This window comes from Pongo abelii, chromosome 13 (assembly GCF_028885655.2).
Source record: "Pongo abelii isolate AG06213 chromosome 13, NHGRI_mPonAbe1-v2.0_pri, whole genome shotgun sequence".
Lineage (NCBI taxonomy): Eukaryota > Metazoa > Chordata > Mammalia > Primates > Hominidae > Pongo > Pongo abelii.
The window spans coordinates 23,519,490-23,538,192 of NC_071998.2; the positions used below are offsets into that span (position 1 = coordinate 23,519,490).

General features: G+C 46.7%; 2 protein-coding genes across 10 annotated transcripts in view; one reads left to right on the forward strand and one right to left on the reverse strand.

Moving 5' to 3' along the window:
- Nucleotides 1-2,245: 2,245 nt before the first annotated feature.
- NUDT2 (nudix hydrolase 2) lies at nt 2,246-16,608 on the reverse strand. 7 transcript variants are annotated; one of them, XM_054521026.2, is made up of 5 exons: nt 16,267-16,382; nt 9,591-9,703; nt 7,107-7,241; nt 6,788-6,930; nt 2,246-2,822 (listed from the first exon to the last, which is right to left on the reverse strand). In XM_054521026.2, the coding sequence occupies exons 4-5, from the start codon at nt 6,912-6,914 to the stop codon at nt 2,506-2,508; spliced, it is 444 nt and encodes a 147-aa protein (XP_054377001.2). In that variant the 5' UTR covers nt 6,915-6,930; nt 7,107-7,241; nt 9,591-9,703; nt 16,267-16,382; the 3' UTR covers nt 2,246-2,505. The 7 variants fall into 7 exon arrangements, with proteins under 7 accessions (XP_054377001.2, XP_063570046.1, XP_002819727.2 ...); XM_063713976.1 differs by having other exon boundaries at nt 7,107-7,258; XM_002819681.5 differs by lacking the exon at nt 9,591-9,703 and having other exon boundaries at nt 16,267-16,608.
- The window catches only part of KIF24 (kinesin family member 24), a 91,875-nt gene continuing 89,749 nt past the window's right edge, over nt 16,578-18,703 (forward strand). For all 3 annotated transcript variants that reach the window (XM_054521020.2, XM_024251975.3, XM_024251976.3), the window contains exon 1: nt 16,578-16,762. In XM_054521020.2, the coding sequence (XP_054376995.2) occupies nt 16,578-16,762 (185 nt within the window). The remainder of the gene's footprint in view (nt 16,763-18,703) is intronic.

Here is an 18,703-nt window from a genome sequence, read left to right on the forward strand (position 1 = left end):
TGTGCTCCAAGATCCTGTTCACTAGTACTTTTGCCCTGTCTGCGCGGAGAACTGGGGACTAAAAACATCTGGAAGTCTGCTTAAGACCTGGGCGAGTTGTCTTTTCTTCCTTTGGGGGTGGCTGTTCTTGACCCTGGTAATCCAGGCTGACCTCTGCCAATGCCCCTTCACTTCCAATCTTCTGCACTTCACTGGGCAACAACTTTCTAATAAAATCCACATGAATCCAGCTGCTAACAGCTCCTGGAAGGGCTGTGGGATCTAACACCTACTCCTGCATTCCTTGAGCCCTAGTAGCAAGGGAAAACAGGGCTGAGACCCAACTCTTGCACCTCTGGGTCTTACAGTGGAGTTGTGGACAAAGAGAGTAGATAGGAAGGCTGGGCGTGGTGGCTCATGCCTGTAATCCCAGCACTTTGGGAGGCTGAGGCAGGCAGATCACGGGAGGTCGGGAGTTTGAGACCAGCCTGACCAACATGGAGAAACCCCGTTTCTACTAAAAATACAAAACTAGCTGGGCCTGTTAGGGGCACATGCCTATAATCCCAGCTACTCGGGAGGTTGAGGCAGGAGAATCATTTGAACCTGGGAGGCAGAGGTTGCGGTGAGCCGAGATGGTACCATTGCACTCCAGCCTGGGCAACAAGAGCGAAACTCTGTCTCAAAAAAAAAAGGGTAGATAGGAAGAGAAAAACATTAATGATGAGGTTTTGCTGAGGGTGGGGAAGGCAGCTGCAGGTGAGGAATGCACAGGTGTAATGATGTGACTGCTGGGTGGCCCAGCAGATTCTTTTGGGTCTGGGCTTGCCTCATTCCCAGTGACCTTAGTCATGTTAACAAGGCTTATCACTCTGGGAGGCAGGCCTGGTCTGAGAGCACAGAGTACACGTGTCACTGACCTGGGGGTCCAGGGTTGCCTGTCCCTCCTCTCTCTGTTGTGACTTGGGGAGTCCAAAATTCCTTCTGTCTCTATTTATTTATTTATTTGAAGTGGAGTCTTGCTCTGTTGCCCAGGCTGGAGTGCAGTGGTGTGATCTCAGCTCACTGAAACCTCCGCCTCCCGGGTTCAAGTGATTCTCCTGCCTCAGCCTCCCGAGTAGTTGGGACTACAGGCATGAGCCACCATGCCCGGCTAATTTTTGCATTTTTAATAGAGACGCGGTTTCACCATGTTGGCCAGGCTGGTCTTGAGCTCCTGACTTCAGGTGATACACCTGCCTTGGCCTCCCAAAGCGCTGGGATTACAGGTGTGAGCCACTGTGCCCAACCTATTTATTTATTTTTGAGAGAGTCACTCTTGCCTAGCTGGAGTGCAATGGCACCATCTCAGCTCACTGCAACCTCCACCTCCCAGGTTCAAGCAATTCTCCTGCCTCAGCCTCCCAAGAAGCTGGGATTACAGGTGTGCACCACCACGCCCAGCTAATGGTTGTGTTTTTAGTAGAGATGGGGTTTCACCATGTTGGCCATGATGGTCTTAAACTCCTGACCTCAGTTATCCACCCATCTCGGCCTCTCAAAGTGCTGGGATTATAGCCATGAGCCACCACGCCTAGCCAGTCTCTAATTATTTAAGGTAATATTTTTATTTTTTGAGACAGTCTCGCTTTGTCACCCAGGCTGGAGTGCAGTGGCATGATCCCAGCTCACGGCAACCTTCATTTTCCAGGTTCAAGTGATTCTCTTGCCTCAGCCTCTCGAGTAGCTGGAATTACAGGTGTGTGCCACCACCCCCAGGTAATTTTTGTATTTTTAGTAGAGACGGGGTTTCACCATGTTGCCCATGCTGGTCTCAAACTCCTGACTTCAAGTGATCTGCTCACCTAGGCCTCAAGTGCTGGGATTACAGGTGTGAGCCACCGTGCCTGGCCCTATTTAAGGTAATATTTACTGAGTACTTACAACATATGTGCCTGCTGCTGGTGAAAGATATATTAGTGAGTAGGACAGACCCAATTCCTGCACTCCAGTCCCACTCACTTGGAAATCCTGACTATGGGTCACAAAGTCTCAGGGCCCCTGGTAGAGGTGGGGTGGGTGTGCTTGGCATTCCAGAGGCGAGAGAGCCATCCTGGCAGTGCTGGGTGTCTTCCATTTGGATCCCTAGCTCTTAAGTTCTCTGGGGATACTGTATGGACACAGAGTTCCCTCTGGTTAAGGTCAGAACTCTGATTCACTTCAGCTTTCTTCTCCCCACCAATGCCAAGAGTCCAAGAAATAAACACAACAGGTTAGAAGGACAACCTTGAGCTGCTTGAGGTTTATTTATAAAGTACAAGGTACACTTACTGGGCCTGGCCTTTTTTATTTTTACTCTTTGCCTTCCTTTCCACCCAGCCAAGATTTTTGCTTGCTCTCACCTGGGAGTTGAGCCGATTTCACAAATCTATCTGCTCTTGGCTGTGATGAGCCAAATACCAGCACAACCTTCCCTGGACCTGAGGGTGGCTTCATCTTAGAAGGCCCACAAGGATCCTACTGAAGCAAATGACTGCTCCAGTCAGCTCAGGCCTCTGTGGAGCAAAGAAACTGGTGTCCTTCTTGGAGCGCTGCCTTCATCTCCTTGAACTGAGCCAACTGGCAGGCCTCCTCCAGCCCCAGCCAGCGGTAGGCTTGGTGCTCATGGGAGAGGTGGATCTCCACATCATAGTCCTTCACCTCTGCCAGCCAGTAAATGACTGTTTTAGGCTTGTTCCTGGCCACATAATTGAGTTCCCTTTTGAATCCCTCAATGATGGTCAGCTGGCCTGCTTCTATGCCCGCTTCCTCTTGAGTCTCCCTCAGGGCTGTTTCCAAGTCATCCTCTCCTGGTTCCACATGGCCTAGTTAGGAGAAAAGAGGAAGAAAAGGAGGAGGAAATCTTCCAAAGTTCCCAAAGCTGGATTTTCCAGACAGGATTTTTTTTTTTTCTGTTTTGTTTTGAGACAGGGACTCACTCTGTTGCCCAGGCCAGAGTGCAGTAGTGCTATCGGCTCACCGCAGCCTTGAATTCCTGGGCTCAGGTGATCCTCCCACCTTAGCCTCCTGAGTAGTCAGAACAACAGGCATGTGCCACCATGCCCAGCTATTTATTTATTTATTTATTTATTTATTTGGTAAAGATGGGGTCTCACTATATTTCCCAGGCTGGTCTCAAACTCCTGGCCTCAAGTCATCCTCCTGCCTCAGCCTCCGAAAGTGTTGGGATTACAGGTATGAGCCACCACACCCAGCCATTCAGTGACTTTTCTAGGTGTTCCTAGGCTAAAGGAAGCCTGGAGATTGGCAATATCCTAACATGCCTGGGAAGGGAGTGCAGGGCAGGTAGTATCTAGTTCTCGGGGTTTGAGCAATCCCACCTTCTCACTCCATCTTCTCTGCAGAGAGTGAAACAGACCATGTGTATAGCAAGTCAGGTTTAGAATACTGCTCTTTTATGGTGTGAGATGACCTTCTTCAGACATCTGCTTTCTTATTCTTCGGAACTTTCTTCATCCCATGCTCTAAGGACCACTTTTCTATTGGAGACCTTGAAGTGATTTTTCCAAGGAGGGGGAAGTCCTTTCTTAACAAGTGGAAGTTAGCTGACGAGAAAGTACTTTGCCTACAATCCAATAACTCGAGCTCAAGTTATTGTCTGCAGGTGGACCCTGACATTCCAGGGCCAACAGGCTCAAAACCCTGCACGGCTGAATGAGCAGCTGTTTCCATGAAGCTATCAAGGCTTTTTCCAAATTGTTTTCCTCTTTCTTACTGGGCAAGGCCAGATTTCAGTTTCATAGGGAAACCCTTGATGGGAACTTAGACTAAGGGACAGCTGAGAACCACTTCTAAGAAAATGTGTTAGTAACACCCAAACCCAAGAAGACAGCTGCCAAGAAACTGCTGTAGGAGAACTTGAAGCTCTGCAGACTGGAGCAGCTCTCAGCTTTACCTCTAGGCCCCTCCCACAAATCTTCAGCTTCCCCAGAGGGGGCAAAGACTGGGAAGGGTCTGGCAGACTCTGTCTACACTTGGCTCCAGTAAGTTTCTAGGGAGGCCTCCTGGCTCACAGGCTCATGGGGAGCAGGAACTCTCAGTTGTTCTCTCCTTGGTTTGGAGATGGGGGCCCTCCTCCTTCCCAGGGGTCTACAATGCCCAGAGCCAGCTGCTGCACAAAAAACTCCCCAGGGGCCGGGGGCAGTGGCTCATGCTGTAATCCCAACACTCTGGGAGGCCGAGGTGGGTGGATCATCTGAGGTCAGGAGTTTGAGACCAGCCTGGCCAACATGGTGAAACCCTGTCTCTACTAAAAATACAAAAATGAGCTGGGCGTGGCAGTGGACGCCTGTAATCCCAGCTACTCGGGAGGCTGAGGCAGGAGAATCACTTGAGCTCAGGAGGCGGAGGCTGCAGTGAGCCGAGATTGTGCCATTGTACTCCAGTTTGGGCAACAGAGCGAGACTCCGTCTCAAACAAACAAACAAAACCCCCAGAAACTTAGCACTTAAAAACCATTCTAGCTTATGGCTTCTGGGGAATTTTCTCTGCACAAGCACCTCCTATAGTGGTATACACAAAGACAGACAGGTAATGCATCAGGGGAGCAAGGTGGGAGGGATGCTAGTAGTGACGGCTGATACTGATTCAGGACATCCTACCTCCCCTCAGAGGTGTATGGAAGTCCCTGAGCACACCCCTCTCAGGGGCATCTATTTAGTATTCTGCCCATCAGTGTTAATTAACAGGGTAGCTTCTGCCGAAGCAGGAAAAGATTAGGAGAGGTCCACTGACATCAGGTAGTGAGAGGAACAAGGCAGTGTGACTCATGTGATCCGGAGACAAGTGTGAATATTCCTATTCACAGTATTTGTGAAGTTTCTGTCTCTTTTTTCACCTTGTTTCTCCCCAGTACAACTCAAACATGCAAAATTTATTTCCTGTTCCCATTTCCTTATTTTCCTTCAATCCTGGATCTTTGTCCATCCCTTCTAACCCCACTCCCTTTTAAAGTCCCCGCTTCTGGCCAGGCGTGGTGGCTCACGCCTATAATCACAGCACTTTGGGAGACCAAGTGGGCAGATCACTTGAGCCCAGGAGTTCAAGACCAGCCTGGGCAATATAGTAAGACCCTGTCTCTATAAAATAGTAATAATAATAAAATAATTTAAAAAATAAAGTCCCTGCTTCCTTCTAAGGGATATTCCTCATTCCAGCAGGCACCTGAGCCACAGTCTGTCCCTCCCAACTCAAACCATCCCAATGGCCTCAGCCAAGAAGGGCTCCTTTTTCCCATTTCTCCCCACACAGCCTGGCTTCTCTTTCAGGACCAAATGACTGCAGCTTTCTTACTCTTAGAGGTGGGGTCAGGAGTGCTGGTGGATGAAAACTGGCCAGCTTACAAACAGATCTTGGCCTGGCCTAAGGCCTCAGGCCAGTAGTCTTCACTGTTCTTCCCTCTGGAGACTTGGCCAACTCCACCCTCAGTGCTGAGTGACAGACTCAAGGCACAGGTAGCTAGCTGGTCAAGCTGCAATCTCAAGGTCTCCATAATCTTTACAGTCTAAGAAGGCCCTGCCCATCCCCTCCTGGTCTAAGAAGGCCCTGCCCATCCCCTCACTCCTCCACTCCTGCCACAATCTGCAGATGAATCTGTGATCAGGGAGCCCAACTTCTCTATGCTCCAACTCAAAATACAACTATGTTCAGAAACACTGTAGAAGTCATACTCTCTGTGTTTAGTTCAAAAGAAAAACCTGGCTGGGTGCAGTGGCTCACGCCTGTAATCCTAGCACTTTGGGAGGCCCAGACGGGCAGATCACCTGAGGTCAGGAGTTTGAGACCAGCCTGGCCAACATGGTGAAACCCCGTCTCTACTAAAAATACAAAAAGCAGCTGGGCGTGGTGGTGGGCGCCTGTAATCCCAGCTAATCAGGAGGCTGAAGCAGGAGAATTGCTTGAACCTGGGAGGTGGAGGTTGCAGTGAGCTGAGATTACACCACTGCTCTCCAGCCTGGGCGACAAAGCGAGACTTTGTCTCAAAAAAAAAAAAAGAAAAGAAAAGAAAAACCTAACGATAGGGACACTGAACTAGGAGTCAAAGGAAATTGATCAAATGAAATCAGAGACAGGCTGGAAGAAAACTTAGGATTTTTTTTTGAGACAGGCTCTGTTGTCCAGGCTGGAGTGCTGTGGCACAATCTCGGCTCACTGCAGCTTTGATCTCTCGAGCTCAAGTTATTCTCTAACCTCAGCCTCCTGAGTAGCTGGGACTACAGGTGTGCACTACCACACCTGGCTAATTTTTGTATTTTTTGTAGAGACATGGTTTTGCCATTTTGCCCAGGCTGGTCTCGAGCTCCTGGGCTCAAGCAATCTGCCCACCTCGACCTCCAAAAGTGCTGGGATTATAGGCGTGTGCCACTGTGCCTGGCTGAAAACAGGATTTTCTAGTCAAGCGCTTGTTTGACAGATGAAAAACTCAAAGCTGAGAGGTGGGCACATAGCTCAGTCAACCTCAAGGTCCCCAATTCCCTGCCCACTGTTTTTTCTCTTACCCAGCCATTCACCACAGAGTTTGGAGAGCTGGCGAATGATACTCATAAAAACACCAGGTGCTGTTTCTACCCTGGAATTCAGTCACAGAATTCTCAGCTCTACTCTGGCCTGGTCTGGAGACCTTGTATGTAGAAAGGGTCAAGGGCTCCTACCTTCCCTACCCCCTTTTGCTACACAGTCACTGGGAATTAAGCCTTGGGGAGGGCCTGGCAGGGTAGATTTCTGAGTAGTGCTTGGCAGTTTCCCAAGAGCTGGCCCCTCTGGCCTCTACCTTTGGGAGGAGTCCAGTGATGAATGCCATCTGATGCCTGCAGCAGTAAAAACTCAATTGCATTGTTGTCCACTTTGGGAATGAGGCATCTTCGGAAGATGATCAAGCCACATGCTCTCAGGGCCATGGTCTTATCCTAAGGACTTAACAAAGAAGATACGGAATATTGGGAAGTTACACAAAATAGGAAGCTCCACACTGGGGGGTAGCAATCTGGTGCTGGACAGTAGTGCAGACTAGCTAACTGTGATCTCATAGCCCACAGAAAAAGGCAGCATGCCCAGGACCAATGGAGGGCATCCAGGAATCAGAGACTGACCTTTGTGTATAACTGCAGGACCCTGGCAACTATCCTCAGTCAATGTGGCCTCTATCCCAACTCCTCCAGGGCTCCCTGTAAAACAGGGCTGGCATGCGTTTGTTGTGACACTGGAGATCCTCAGAAGCAAACACACTGAAACAAGAGAGATGCTGGGAATGGGAGAGAGGCAGTACAAGTTTTATCATCAAACCTGTAACCCCATTTCCCTCAGCCCATATCCTGAGCCCCTGAAGTGCAGAACCCCCCAGCAATGTGGTTTCTGACAATGCAGAGAGGTCATCTACGGAGGGTAACTTCATATAGAAAAAAATATTTCGTTGAGTTTTTTTTTTTTTTTTTGAGACAGGGTCTAGCACTGTTGACCAGGCTGGAGTGCAATGGTGTGATCATGGCTCACTGCAGCCTTGACATCCCAGGCTCAAGCAAACCTCCCACCTCAACCTCCCAAGTAGCTGGGACTACAGGCATGCACCACCATGCCTGGCTAATTTTTTTTTTTTTTTTTTTTTAGAGACAAGGTCTCACTGTATTTGCCCAGGCTGGTCCTGAACTTCTGAGCTGAAGTGATCCACCTACCTCAGCCTCCCAATGTGTTGAGATTATAGGCATGCGCCACCATGCCCAGCCTGATTTTTTTTAGTCTTTTATTTTATCCTTTTTTTTTTTTTTTAAGAGACAGGGACTCACTATGTTGCCTAGACTGGCCTCAAACTCCCGAACAGAAGTGGTCCTCTCCCCCGGGTGGATCACGAGGTCAAGAGATTGAGACCATCCTGGCCAACATGGTGAAACCCTGTCTCTACTAAAAATACAAAAATTAGCCGGGCGTGGTGGCACACGCCTGTAATCCCAGCTACTCGGGAGGCTGAGGCAGGAGAATCGCTTGAACCCAGGAGGCGGAGGTTACGGTTGTGGTGAATCGAGATCTGGCCACTACACTTCAGCTTGGCGACAGAGCGAGACTCTGTCTCAAAAAAAGAAGTGGTCCTCCCCCCTTAGCCTCCCAAGCAGCTGGCAATACAGGCACATGCCACCATTGCCTGACATTGCTGGTGCCCGGGGGTAGCAGAGCTGATGCAGAGAGGGCGGCTGGAGCAGGAGCTGCTATCCTCCACAGCCCCTTTGCTGGTGCTCAATCAAGATGAGTTTGCAGCTATCAAAGGCATAAAAATCAGGCCCAAACAGAAACCTACTCCAGGGCAATTCTCAAGACTGCCAACAGATGGTAATGTTACTCTAGAGAATAGCAGTTTCTCACCAAAAACCGAACACCCAACACCAAGACCTTTCCAAGCTTTTCTAAACCTGTAACAAAAGTTTTTAAGGATTGGAAATAATCTCAAAGGGGATTTCTGAAATGGTCTGTGCTCTCATATACTGTTGGTAGAAAAGTAAATTAGCATATCCCCTTAGGAGGGCAATTTGATGATAATTATCAAAACATAAAATGCACATTCCCTAAGAGCCAGCAATTCCATTTCTAGCCACTCTCACATAAGAAATATAGGTTTAAGATGTACACACAATGGGCCGGGCACGGTGGCTCATGCCTGTAATCCCAGCACTTTGGGAGGCCAAGGCGGGTGGATCACCTGAGGTCAGGAGTTCAAGACCAGCCTGACTAACATGGAGAAACCCCCATCTCTACTAAAAATACAAAAATTATCTGGGTGTGATGGCACATGCCTGTAATCCCAGCTACTTGGGAGGCTGAGGCAGGAGAATCACTTGAACCCGGGAGGTGGAGGTTGTGGTGAGCCGAGATGGGGCCACTGAATTCCAGCCTGGGCAACAAGAGTGAAACTCTGTCTCAAAAAAAAAAAAAAAAAAAAGATGTACATACAACAATGTTCACTACAACTTTGCAATATCAAAAAGGAAAAGAGCCAGAAACAAATATCCATCAATATGGGAATAGGCAAAAAGTACAGTATATCTATATGATGAAATAGCATGAAGCCATTAAAAAAAATGAGGTCGAGGCTGGTTCAGTGGCTCATGCCTTTAATCCCAGCATTCTGGGAGGCTGAGGCAGGAGGATTGGCTGAGCCCAGGAGTTTGAGACCAGCCCGAACAACATAGTGAGACCTTGTCTCTACAAAAAATAGAAAAAAATTAGCCAGGTGTGGTGGCATGCACCTGTAGTTCCAGCTACTTGGGAGGCCAAGGTGGGAAGATTGCTTGAGCCTGGAAGGTTCAGGCTACAGTGAGCCATGTTTGCACCACTGCACTCCAGTCTGGGCAATACAGTGAGACCTTGTCTCAAAAATAAAAGAAAAAGAAAAAAAATTAGGTCAAGCCTAATGTGCTGCTTGTAAGAAAAATTTTTAGACACATGAAAAGAAGATAGTTCTGAATAGTATGTATAATGAAATCCCTGTTTGAGTTTACAAATTCATACATAAAGTGGTAGGCTTTCATTTTTCTATTCTATTTCATTGTTCTATTTTCCTGGACTCCCTATTTATGCCAAGAACTTACCCCATTCCAGAAGCCAAAAGGAAGCACCCCATCACTGTAGAACTGGTGAACAAAGATCTCATATTATTGGTCCATGGTTGAGGCAGAAACAGGTAGCTGATCCCATGCCCTCCCTATAAAGATGCTCAAAAAGCATTAGAAAGTTATAGATGGGGGGTACCTTGCTCCTGCCTCAGGTCCCATGGAATGAATGTTAGAACCCCTAAATAAGCTTAAGGATCCAAGACTAGAGGGTCCCATGGAATGAATGTTAGAACCCTTAAGTAAGCCTAGGGATCCAAGACTAGAGGGCACAGTGCCCTGCCTAAGACAGGAACTCCATACCACTGCTACCATCAACACAACATGGACAAGCAAAAATGCCTGCATGGGGAGCCAAGAAACACAAGCCTGGGTTAGCCACATGGAACCACTGGGGAGAGGAAAGCAGCGGTGGGGTGGGGAGGAATCTTAGGGTAGTGACAAGGGTGTACCCTAGCAAGAATGTATTTCAGTGGATGCCAGTGTATTAGGGATGACCACATCTAAGAACCACATCAGCTAACAGTTAATCTCAATGGCGCCAGAAGAGCTAGGATCAGATGCTCATTCTCCACCTATATTCTGGACCCATGGAAAGAACAGTTCTTCTAGAAATACAGAACTCCTCACTGCTCTTTCAATTGCTTGGCTTGAGCCAGCTATTCTCTAGAATTCCTCCTACCCACTCTATACACACAACCTCCTACTCGTCAGAAGCAGCTCAGATGTCACCTCCTCTGTGAAGCTTTCTGGCTTCTAATCACTCCATGTTCTGCGTCCTTAACACGGCTTGAACAAACTTAAAGTTCAATCAGGGAAGCAAATGCTATGAGTGACAGAAAACGAAAGATTTATTATAAGGAGTAGACATTGTGTATCTTTGGAAGTTGGTGCATAAATCCATGCAACTCTGTTGCCTCTGCACCTGGTGTTGGGCCCGAAGTCTGTGAGGCCAGCAGTTGGGAAGAAAACTGGATGTGAGGTGGAAGAGAACAAAGACAAACTGGAACCTCTGAGAACAAACTGGGATCTACAAGGACAACTGGAACTCATGAGGACAAACTGAAACCCACAACTTCCTTTCACTGGTCCCAAGCTCAGCGACTCAGGTGATCTGGAGAAGCCGGAGCCCTCTGCTACAGAGCTGACTGCACACATGGCCCAGGACTCAGAGGAGCTGAAGGAGGAAATTCAGTAGGAGCTAGGGGTGCTGGGGGCTGTGTGATGACCTTCACCAACAAGGTGAGCCAGATCAGAGAGAAAGTACAGGTACTGCCACCATGCCTGGTACCCTGTTCTGTCCTTCACAGCGTACAGACCCTGCTCTGTCCTTCACAGTGTACTGGCTGCTACTTCAATTCAGCTTTCCAAATCTCTCACAAAATTTTCTTGTGGACACCCCTCACCTGGAAGCAGATAGGAAGGATACTGGGAATCCAGCTTAGCTAAACTGACACAGTACAATGCCACCACAAGCACATATACCTAGTATAGTAAATCTCTGCTGGTACCTCTGGCAGGGAAGAGCCAGATTATAAGCTGTTTTCTTGGGACCCAGCACAGCAGTTCTGAACAGATGTTCATTGACTCAAAAGAACTCTCTCCCCACCTCCCACTCAAACAAATGTTTGAGTATGTTCTGGGGCCCTGGGAAATAGCCCAGTGTTTTCCTCAAGAGTGCCATTTACATAAAAGTGAATGGAACTATTGTTGGGGGTTTTCTGTTTTTCTGGAGACCACAAAGCTGAAACTGTCCATGGGTTTGAAAGTAGCCAGCTTTCACACACAGACTCCAAGTGGATTCAAACCTCAGGGGGTTAAGGAACACAGCATCCAATATGCAAATATGCCTGCAGCCAGGATTGCGGAGGTGAGAACTCCAGGCTGACAGCAGGCAATTCACACTTCAAAAAAGTGGCAGAGTGCCTGAGGTGGTTAGAAAAAACCTGAACAAAAAAACCCTCAATGTCATCAGAAGGTTCTAGAAGCTAAGGAAAAATATTCTTGGCTTTCTCCACATATACAATTCCCTCAGAGCCTAGGAGGTTCGGGACCTAGGTACCAAAAAAAGAATTTACGAATACCTGGCTATGCTGTTTGTTTCAATATTTTCATCAAATTAATCAGAGTAACTGTAAAAAGCCCTCAGAAATGTAACTTTAGGTACAGGAAGAGCTCTCCAAATTTTCCCTCTGACCTGTTCTCCATATTCTAATATCCCTTTAGCAGAAACAGCGTTTCATGCTGCGTTATCAATTAAGCATCTATATATACTGTGCCAGCTATACTGTGCAAGACTTTTGACAACTATTGTTTCTAAAGCTCAAAACAACCTTTCAGGAGAAGCATTATTATATCTAATTTACAAGGACACTGATATTATTTCAAAAGGTTAAAATACTCGTATAAGGGTATAGCTGGCATGTAAAGGATGGGATCTCAATCCAAGTAAGCCTAACTCCAAAGTCTATAATTTTTGTCCCTTTCATAGCTCTGTTCACCACGAAAGAGCAGGGCTTAGGACACAAATGGCCCTGAGAGAGGACAGACACACAAACGATTTATAAAACCATTTCCAGTTTCAAAATTCCCAGTCCTTTTTTTTTTTTTTTTTTTTGACAGTGTCTCTCTGTGTCATCCAGGCTGGAGGGCAATGGTGTGATCACAGCTCACTGCAGCCTCAAGGGCTCACTGCATCCCTTCTGGGCTCAAGGAATTTTCCTGTCTTAGCCTCCTGGGTAGCTAGGACTACAAGCAGGAGCCATCACATCTGGCTAAATTTAAAAAACACTTTTTTTGTAGAGATGAGGTCTTGCTATGCTGACCAAGCTAGTCTTGAACTCCTGGCCTTAAGTGATCTTCCCACTTTGGCCTCCCAAAGTGCTGGGATTACAGATGCAATCTACCGTGCCTGGCCCCAAATTCCCAGTCTTTAATCTATATTCATTTGGAGGTTAAGATGTCTAGCTGGGATCATTTCCACCAAAAAGGTTTTAGTTGGCGGGAGAGGGCCGTAGATGTTAAATCCTGGTATCTGAAGAAGACTCTGAAGGACGGGTAAAATGTAGCCTCAGGCTCCTAATAGCACCCATCTCATAAGGGTTTCTATGCCTCCTCTGCTCTTTTCTGGGAAGCAGGAACCTAAAACCACATGTTCCACTTAATTGAGGGCACTAGTGTCCAGAAAATTTGCCCAGGCCCTCCTCCAGATGAGGAGGAAAGACAACTGTTTGCCTGCCCACAAGCAATTCTATGTGACTACTCCCTCACCTCCCACATCATCATCATCTTTTTTCCAATTTGCCAGTTTCTTTCTTCCCTTTTGGAGTGGACAGAAATGAAGCACCCACCCATGAGTAAAGCTCTTTCTTGTAAGAACAATAACAAATGGAAGAGAAGAAAAAAGAAAGAAATGCAAAAGAAAAGCCCCAACTACCATGAATAAATTGAGACAAAGAAAATATTCCCTCAAATGCACCTTTCCCTGGACATCTGCCGCTCCATTCTTCTTGCAGAGACAAAGCTGCTGAGTCATTTTGCTATTTTTGCTATTGGCTGAGGGAGGAAACAGGAGATTTTACCTGTAATGGCATAAATATTGGCTTCTAGGATAAGGCCAAAGTCAGACAAGGTTGGGACAAAAATCATTCTTAGTGAAGGGGATTTGTTAAGCAGCCTATTAGTGCCATCTGCTGTACAATTCTAGAAAGCTAACTCAGGGAATTTGTCTGTTGTGCGTATCCCATGCGACAGACAGTGTGAAGGATTGACAGATAGATATGAAGCTGAATACTACCAAGCACCAACTTCCTGGAGATTCACAGGCTAGTGAAAGTGGAAGACATTCCAACAGACAAGTTACAGTGTGTTTTGTGCAACATAAGATGGAAAAGCAGCAAAGAAGCATCTTTAGGTTAACAAGGTACTCCATAAGGATTCTGATGGGTCACTAGTTTACCAGGCAGAAGGGAGGCGGATGCAAGGCACTGCCAGCAAAGGGAGGAGTGTGGGCAACACCCTCAAGCACAAAATGACATCTCATTGGTAAACAGCTTAGTTTATATTCTGTAGGCAATGAAGCCTCTGACTGGTTTTAGGCAAGGGTATAATTTGGTCAGACTGACATTTTACAAAGATATTCTAGGTGCAAGAAAGCTGGGGAACGAATTAGGACAGATTGGAGGCAGAGAGATTAACCAGTTACAAGTCTACTGCAACAGACCAGTTAACAAATGATTCCAGTTAGATCAAGTCAGAGGCTGTGAGAAAGGAAAGGAAGGGATGAATCTGAGAGATATTTCAAAGTAAAATGGACAATATTGATATTTCATTGTCTAAGGGACAGAGAGATGTTTCATAAGCCGAGGGAAAGAGAAAGGCTTTGGTTTGAGTGCCTGGGTGGAGGAGGGGGTGCAAGTGAATAATTTGTTAGGGACAAGTTGAATTTGAAGTGCTATAGTCTACCCACAAGATAAATGAACAGATGGGTCTAAAGTTCAGTGATCATCTCATCCTATCTCTTCATTTCCCAAGGTGGGAATTTTCTTTTTTTAAATTATTTTTATTAAAACAATTTTTTCCTCCTCCCCTCTCTACCAAGACCACGGTGAAAATTCTCTACTAGAGCAAGATATTGCTCCTACCATAGGTACTTCTGCAGCCCACATTCCCTCCAATTTAGGTAGGTCAAGCTGTCCAACCTGCCCCTGCATCTATCTGGTATTCCAAGCATTTTCATCCTCCTTTAGTCAGAAACACAGAAAAGCATGGCTGTCTATGCAGTCAGAAAGGCCTAGCTATTGAAGTTAATAGAGCAAGATACTTAGAGCAAGATACTTAACTTCCTCATTTGTAAAATGAAGTTAACACCTACTTTGCATGGTTGTTGTGGAGTTTATAAATGACATACATAGAGGGTCTGACATTATCAGAGGTACTAAATATATGAGTTACTGTTATCCGTGTGTCATAAAAGATCATCAGAAAGCTTCTCTGTTTTAAAGAAATGACTTTTCATTTTGTCTGTAAAACTGCTCAACACTGTTCACCACAGTATATATATTCCTTATAAGGTCCCACAGCATAAATTCCTTTTAATATAGAAACTAGAAAAATAATTTTTCTTTTGAAGAATGGATTTGTTTCCTTATTAGTAAGAATTACCTTTTTTCCCTTAACTGACTAATTTTGGGCAAAATTGGGTACTCAATTACAGTAAGTACACCAACGCACTGGCTAGTGTATTTGCCTGTTCTTATTATAAGAATAATAGCTACCTTTTTTTTTTTTGAGACGGAGTCTCGCTCTGTCGTCCAGGCTGGAGTGCAGTGGTGCGATCTCTGCTCACTGCAAACTCCGCCTCCCGGGTTCGTGCCATTCTCCTGCCTCAGCCTCCCGAGTAGCTGGGACCACAGGCGCCCGTCACCACGCCCGGCTAATTCTTTGTATTTTTAGTAGAGACGGGGTTTCACCGTGTCAGCCAGGATGGTCTCGATCTTCTGACCTCGTGATCCGCCCGCCTCGGCCTCCCAAAGTACTAGGATTACAGGCATGAGCCACCGAGCCCGGCCGCTACCATTTTTTAAGAAGTTACTACTTGCCAGGCGTTGTGTCAAGTGCTTTACCTTCATTACTTCACTTAATCTTCACAATAACCCGCTGAGGCATTACTGCCATTTTTCAGAAGAGTAGAAAGGGAACTATAACTCAGAGATGTCTGGGTAAGTGACTCAAATGTAGGTCTGCCTGACTCCTAACATCAATGATCTTAACCTTGACTCTATAATAGCGTTTTACATTTGACAATTTGATTGCATTCAGTTTTTTTGTTTGTTTGTTCTTTTTTTGAGACGGAGTCTCGCTCTGTCGCCCAGGCTGGAGTGCAGTGGCGCGATCTCCGCTCACTGCAAGCTCCGCTTCCTGGGTTCTTGCCATTCTCCTGCCTCAGCCTCCCGAGTAGCAGGGACTATACGTGCCCGCCACGACGCCTGGCTAATTTTTGCATTTTGTTTAGTAGAGACGGGGTTTCACCGTATTAGCCAGGATGGTCTCGATCTCCTGATCTCGTGATCCGCCCGCCTTGGCCTCCCAAAATGCTGGGATTACAGGCTTGAGCCACCGCACCCGGCCTGCATTGTTTACGCTGTCCCTTTTTTTATTTTGTTTTGTTTAAGGCGGTGGGGCTCTTGTTCGACTTTCTTTACTTCTGGTATAACTGCCACGATATTATCCATTCAATAACTGAAGCAATTAGAAAACATAAAATCTCTTTTGGAAAGCAGGCGGGGTTTAATGGGTAGCAACAAGTGAAACTGAGGCCCAGGGAGGGGAAGGTTCGGCGCCCGGGCCTCTGGGCCCTAAACCTGGACCTCTCCCGCCTCTGGGATTTGGACGACCCACCCTATCCCTACTCGGACGGGGGCACGCAAGGCTCACAGGGTCAGGGAACCTCCCTTCTCCCGGTGCAGACAGGAAAACTGAGGTCCTAAGAGCGGATGGGACCTGGCCCGCCCACATCTCACTGCCAGCTTAGAGGAGGGCGCATCCATCTCGGGCCCTGCAGCGACCGGAGGTTTGCCAGAGGCAAATTCCCATCGCTCCAAGGCTCATTTCCTCCACTGAGAACTAAAATCAAGTGGGCCCTAAGGATACTCACCCGAAGCAGAGGGAGGCAGGAGGCGGACCTTGGACGGAAACTGGAAGTACACCGGCCAATCAGAAGAGCCTGGTTACGCTTGGGCCCACCAATAGAATTCGGCAGAAGGATCTTCGACCCGCCTCAAAGGTGCCAGTCTCACACTGAGAACGTCGCGAGATCTTCCCTCAAGCGGAACGATTGGCTGAAGGTCGGAAATTGAGAGTTACGCCCACGGTTTCTTCAGACCTCTGACTGGTCTTCTAGAGGAGAAGTCAACGAACGTCAACCGATTCCTTGGATGCCCATTGGTGGGCGGTGCGGGACTGGCGATGCGCGGGCCACAGCGCGGGCGTTCGAACTGGTGCTTGGCGGCGTTGCCATGGAGATGCGGCCTGGCCGCTGCCGGTGGCTCCCGGATTGACGGGACTGTTAGGTTGCGGGCTTTGGGGCTCACTCCCGACGGCATTGTCTTCTCCTCTTCTCAGACAGGGCAGACCGAGGAGTTTGGACCGAGGTGAGAAAGGCGGGGAGAATAGAGGAGGGGTAGGTCTGGTCCGGAACTGGCGCCTGCCCGCGGACAGGGGTGCGCGTGACGTCCGCTGAGCGCGGGAGGAAACTGGCAGTTGTGAGGGAACCGGGAGTTGGCCCCTCTTGGTTCTTCCTAAAGTTCACCTACTTTCCTATCTTTCATCCCCATATCTCTGCCTTTTCTTCAGCAATTATCTTGAACGCCACTTCTCTCACTTTCGGAGACTAAACTCTTGAGTCCCAAAGTCCTCTTGCTTTTGAACCGATAACCCTGACCGGCACCTCTTTTAGGGCACTTCTATTCGGCTTTGGGTTGTTTACTTCCGGGAAGCCCATTCGCTTCCCTTTTCCCATAAAATTTTGAAGCCTTTGAGGTAAGGCAAGCATCGTTCACAATGTCTTGCACATAGTAGATTTTCAGGAAATATTTGTTGAGTTGAATTTAATTTACAAGAAATAGATTGGAGTCCTCTTCATGCCCTGCCTCGTTGTCTCTCCGCTTCAGAGACGATTTTTTATTTCGAGGCTAGGGGGAGGCCACCCTAATCTTCAATGCAAAAGGACCTAAAAGTCCACACACAGTCCACAGCTGGCCTTTCTAGTCTTTGTGAAAGGCTGAACTTTTTTGGATTGCTTGCTACAACTCTTCCTGCATTTGTGGCTTTTAGCCTTGGTCTCCCAACAATTTTATTAGACTCCTTTTAGTCTTTGCTTAAACAAAACCATTCTGTTGCTGTATGCCAAGATAATTTATCTCCCTTTAGCTTCTTAGTGACCGGCAGCTATTGTCACATTTTAAGTGTGCTTTGGAAAATGTTTTAAAGCATCTTCTTTGTATTTGTATTCTACAAGTAGAGAGGCTTTGTAGTCTCTCTATTGAAGTGCATATAACAGCTGCTCAGGTGAACTCCCATCTACTCATCAGGTGTCTATGATAGAATTGCGTTCCTAAGACTGTTTCGTTGTTAACTCATGGATTATATATTCACAGCCTCATTGTTGCTGTGATTCTTCCTTATATCAAATTCATAGCTCACTGGTGGCCTTAATAAAAGGAGTGAAAAAGTTCAGTACAGCAGCTATGTTCTTGTTACCCTTTTATAAAAGTTTGAAACACTACCTTATAACTGTGACATGTAGTGGAAACCCACTACATGTGGGTTTGGCTTTGGCTCTGTCTCTGTCTCTAATTCACTGTGGGTGGCTTTGCAAGTTATTTAGTCCCTTTATTATTATTATTATTTTTATTTTTATTTTTATTAGAGAAAAGGTCTTGTTCTGTCACCCAGGCTGTAGTGCACTAGCATAATAATAGCTCACCACAGCCTTGAACGCCTGAATCTAGCCCCTTTAGACCTCATTTTTTCCATCTGGAAAATCAAAGAATTGAATTAGATTAAAATTCCTGTGGGTCTACTATCAAGTCAAGTAGTTGATGTCAGGTAGACCACACACACTCAGCCTTCCGAAGACCATACAGACTTTTTTTAGCTGCTGAAAGTAGTAGTTACCATTTATTGAGTGTTCATCCCATACAAAGCACTGTATCCAGGGCTTTATATACATATTACATTTTTCTTAGTATAGCACATTAATGTACTGCTAAGATAGCATTTTATTTAAAATTTGTGGTTTTATATTGTTAACGAAAATCTTTAGTTATTCAGAGTGTGTCCTTGGGGCAACCTAAGGTATGATCCTCTCAGTTTTTAGTTTAGGGAGAACCACAGTTTCTTTCTCTGGGCTGCTCTTTTGTCGTTTGTAAAGTGAGGGGCTGAACTCTTCTAGATCCCTTCCAGATCTAGTATTCTATGATGCCTGATCTATTAATCCAGTTTCCCTATGCTGGCTCAGCAAACTAGTTTATAATTTGCACAGTGTAGATCCTCAACACATTTTGTTAAATAAATAATAGCGTTCCACTTCT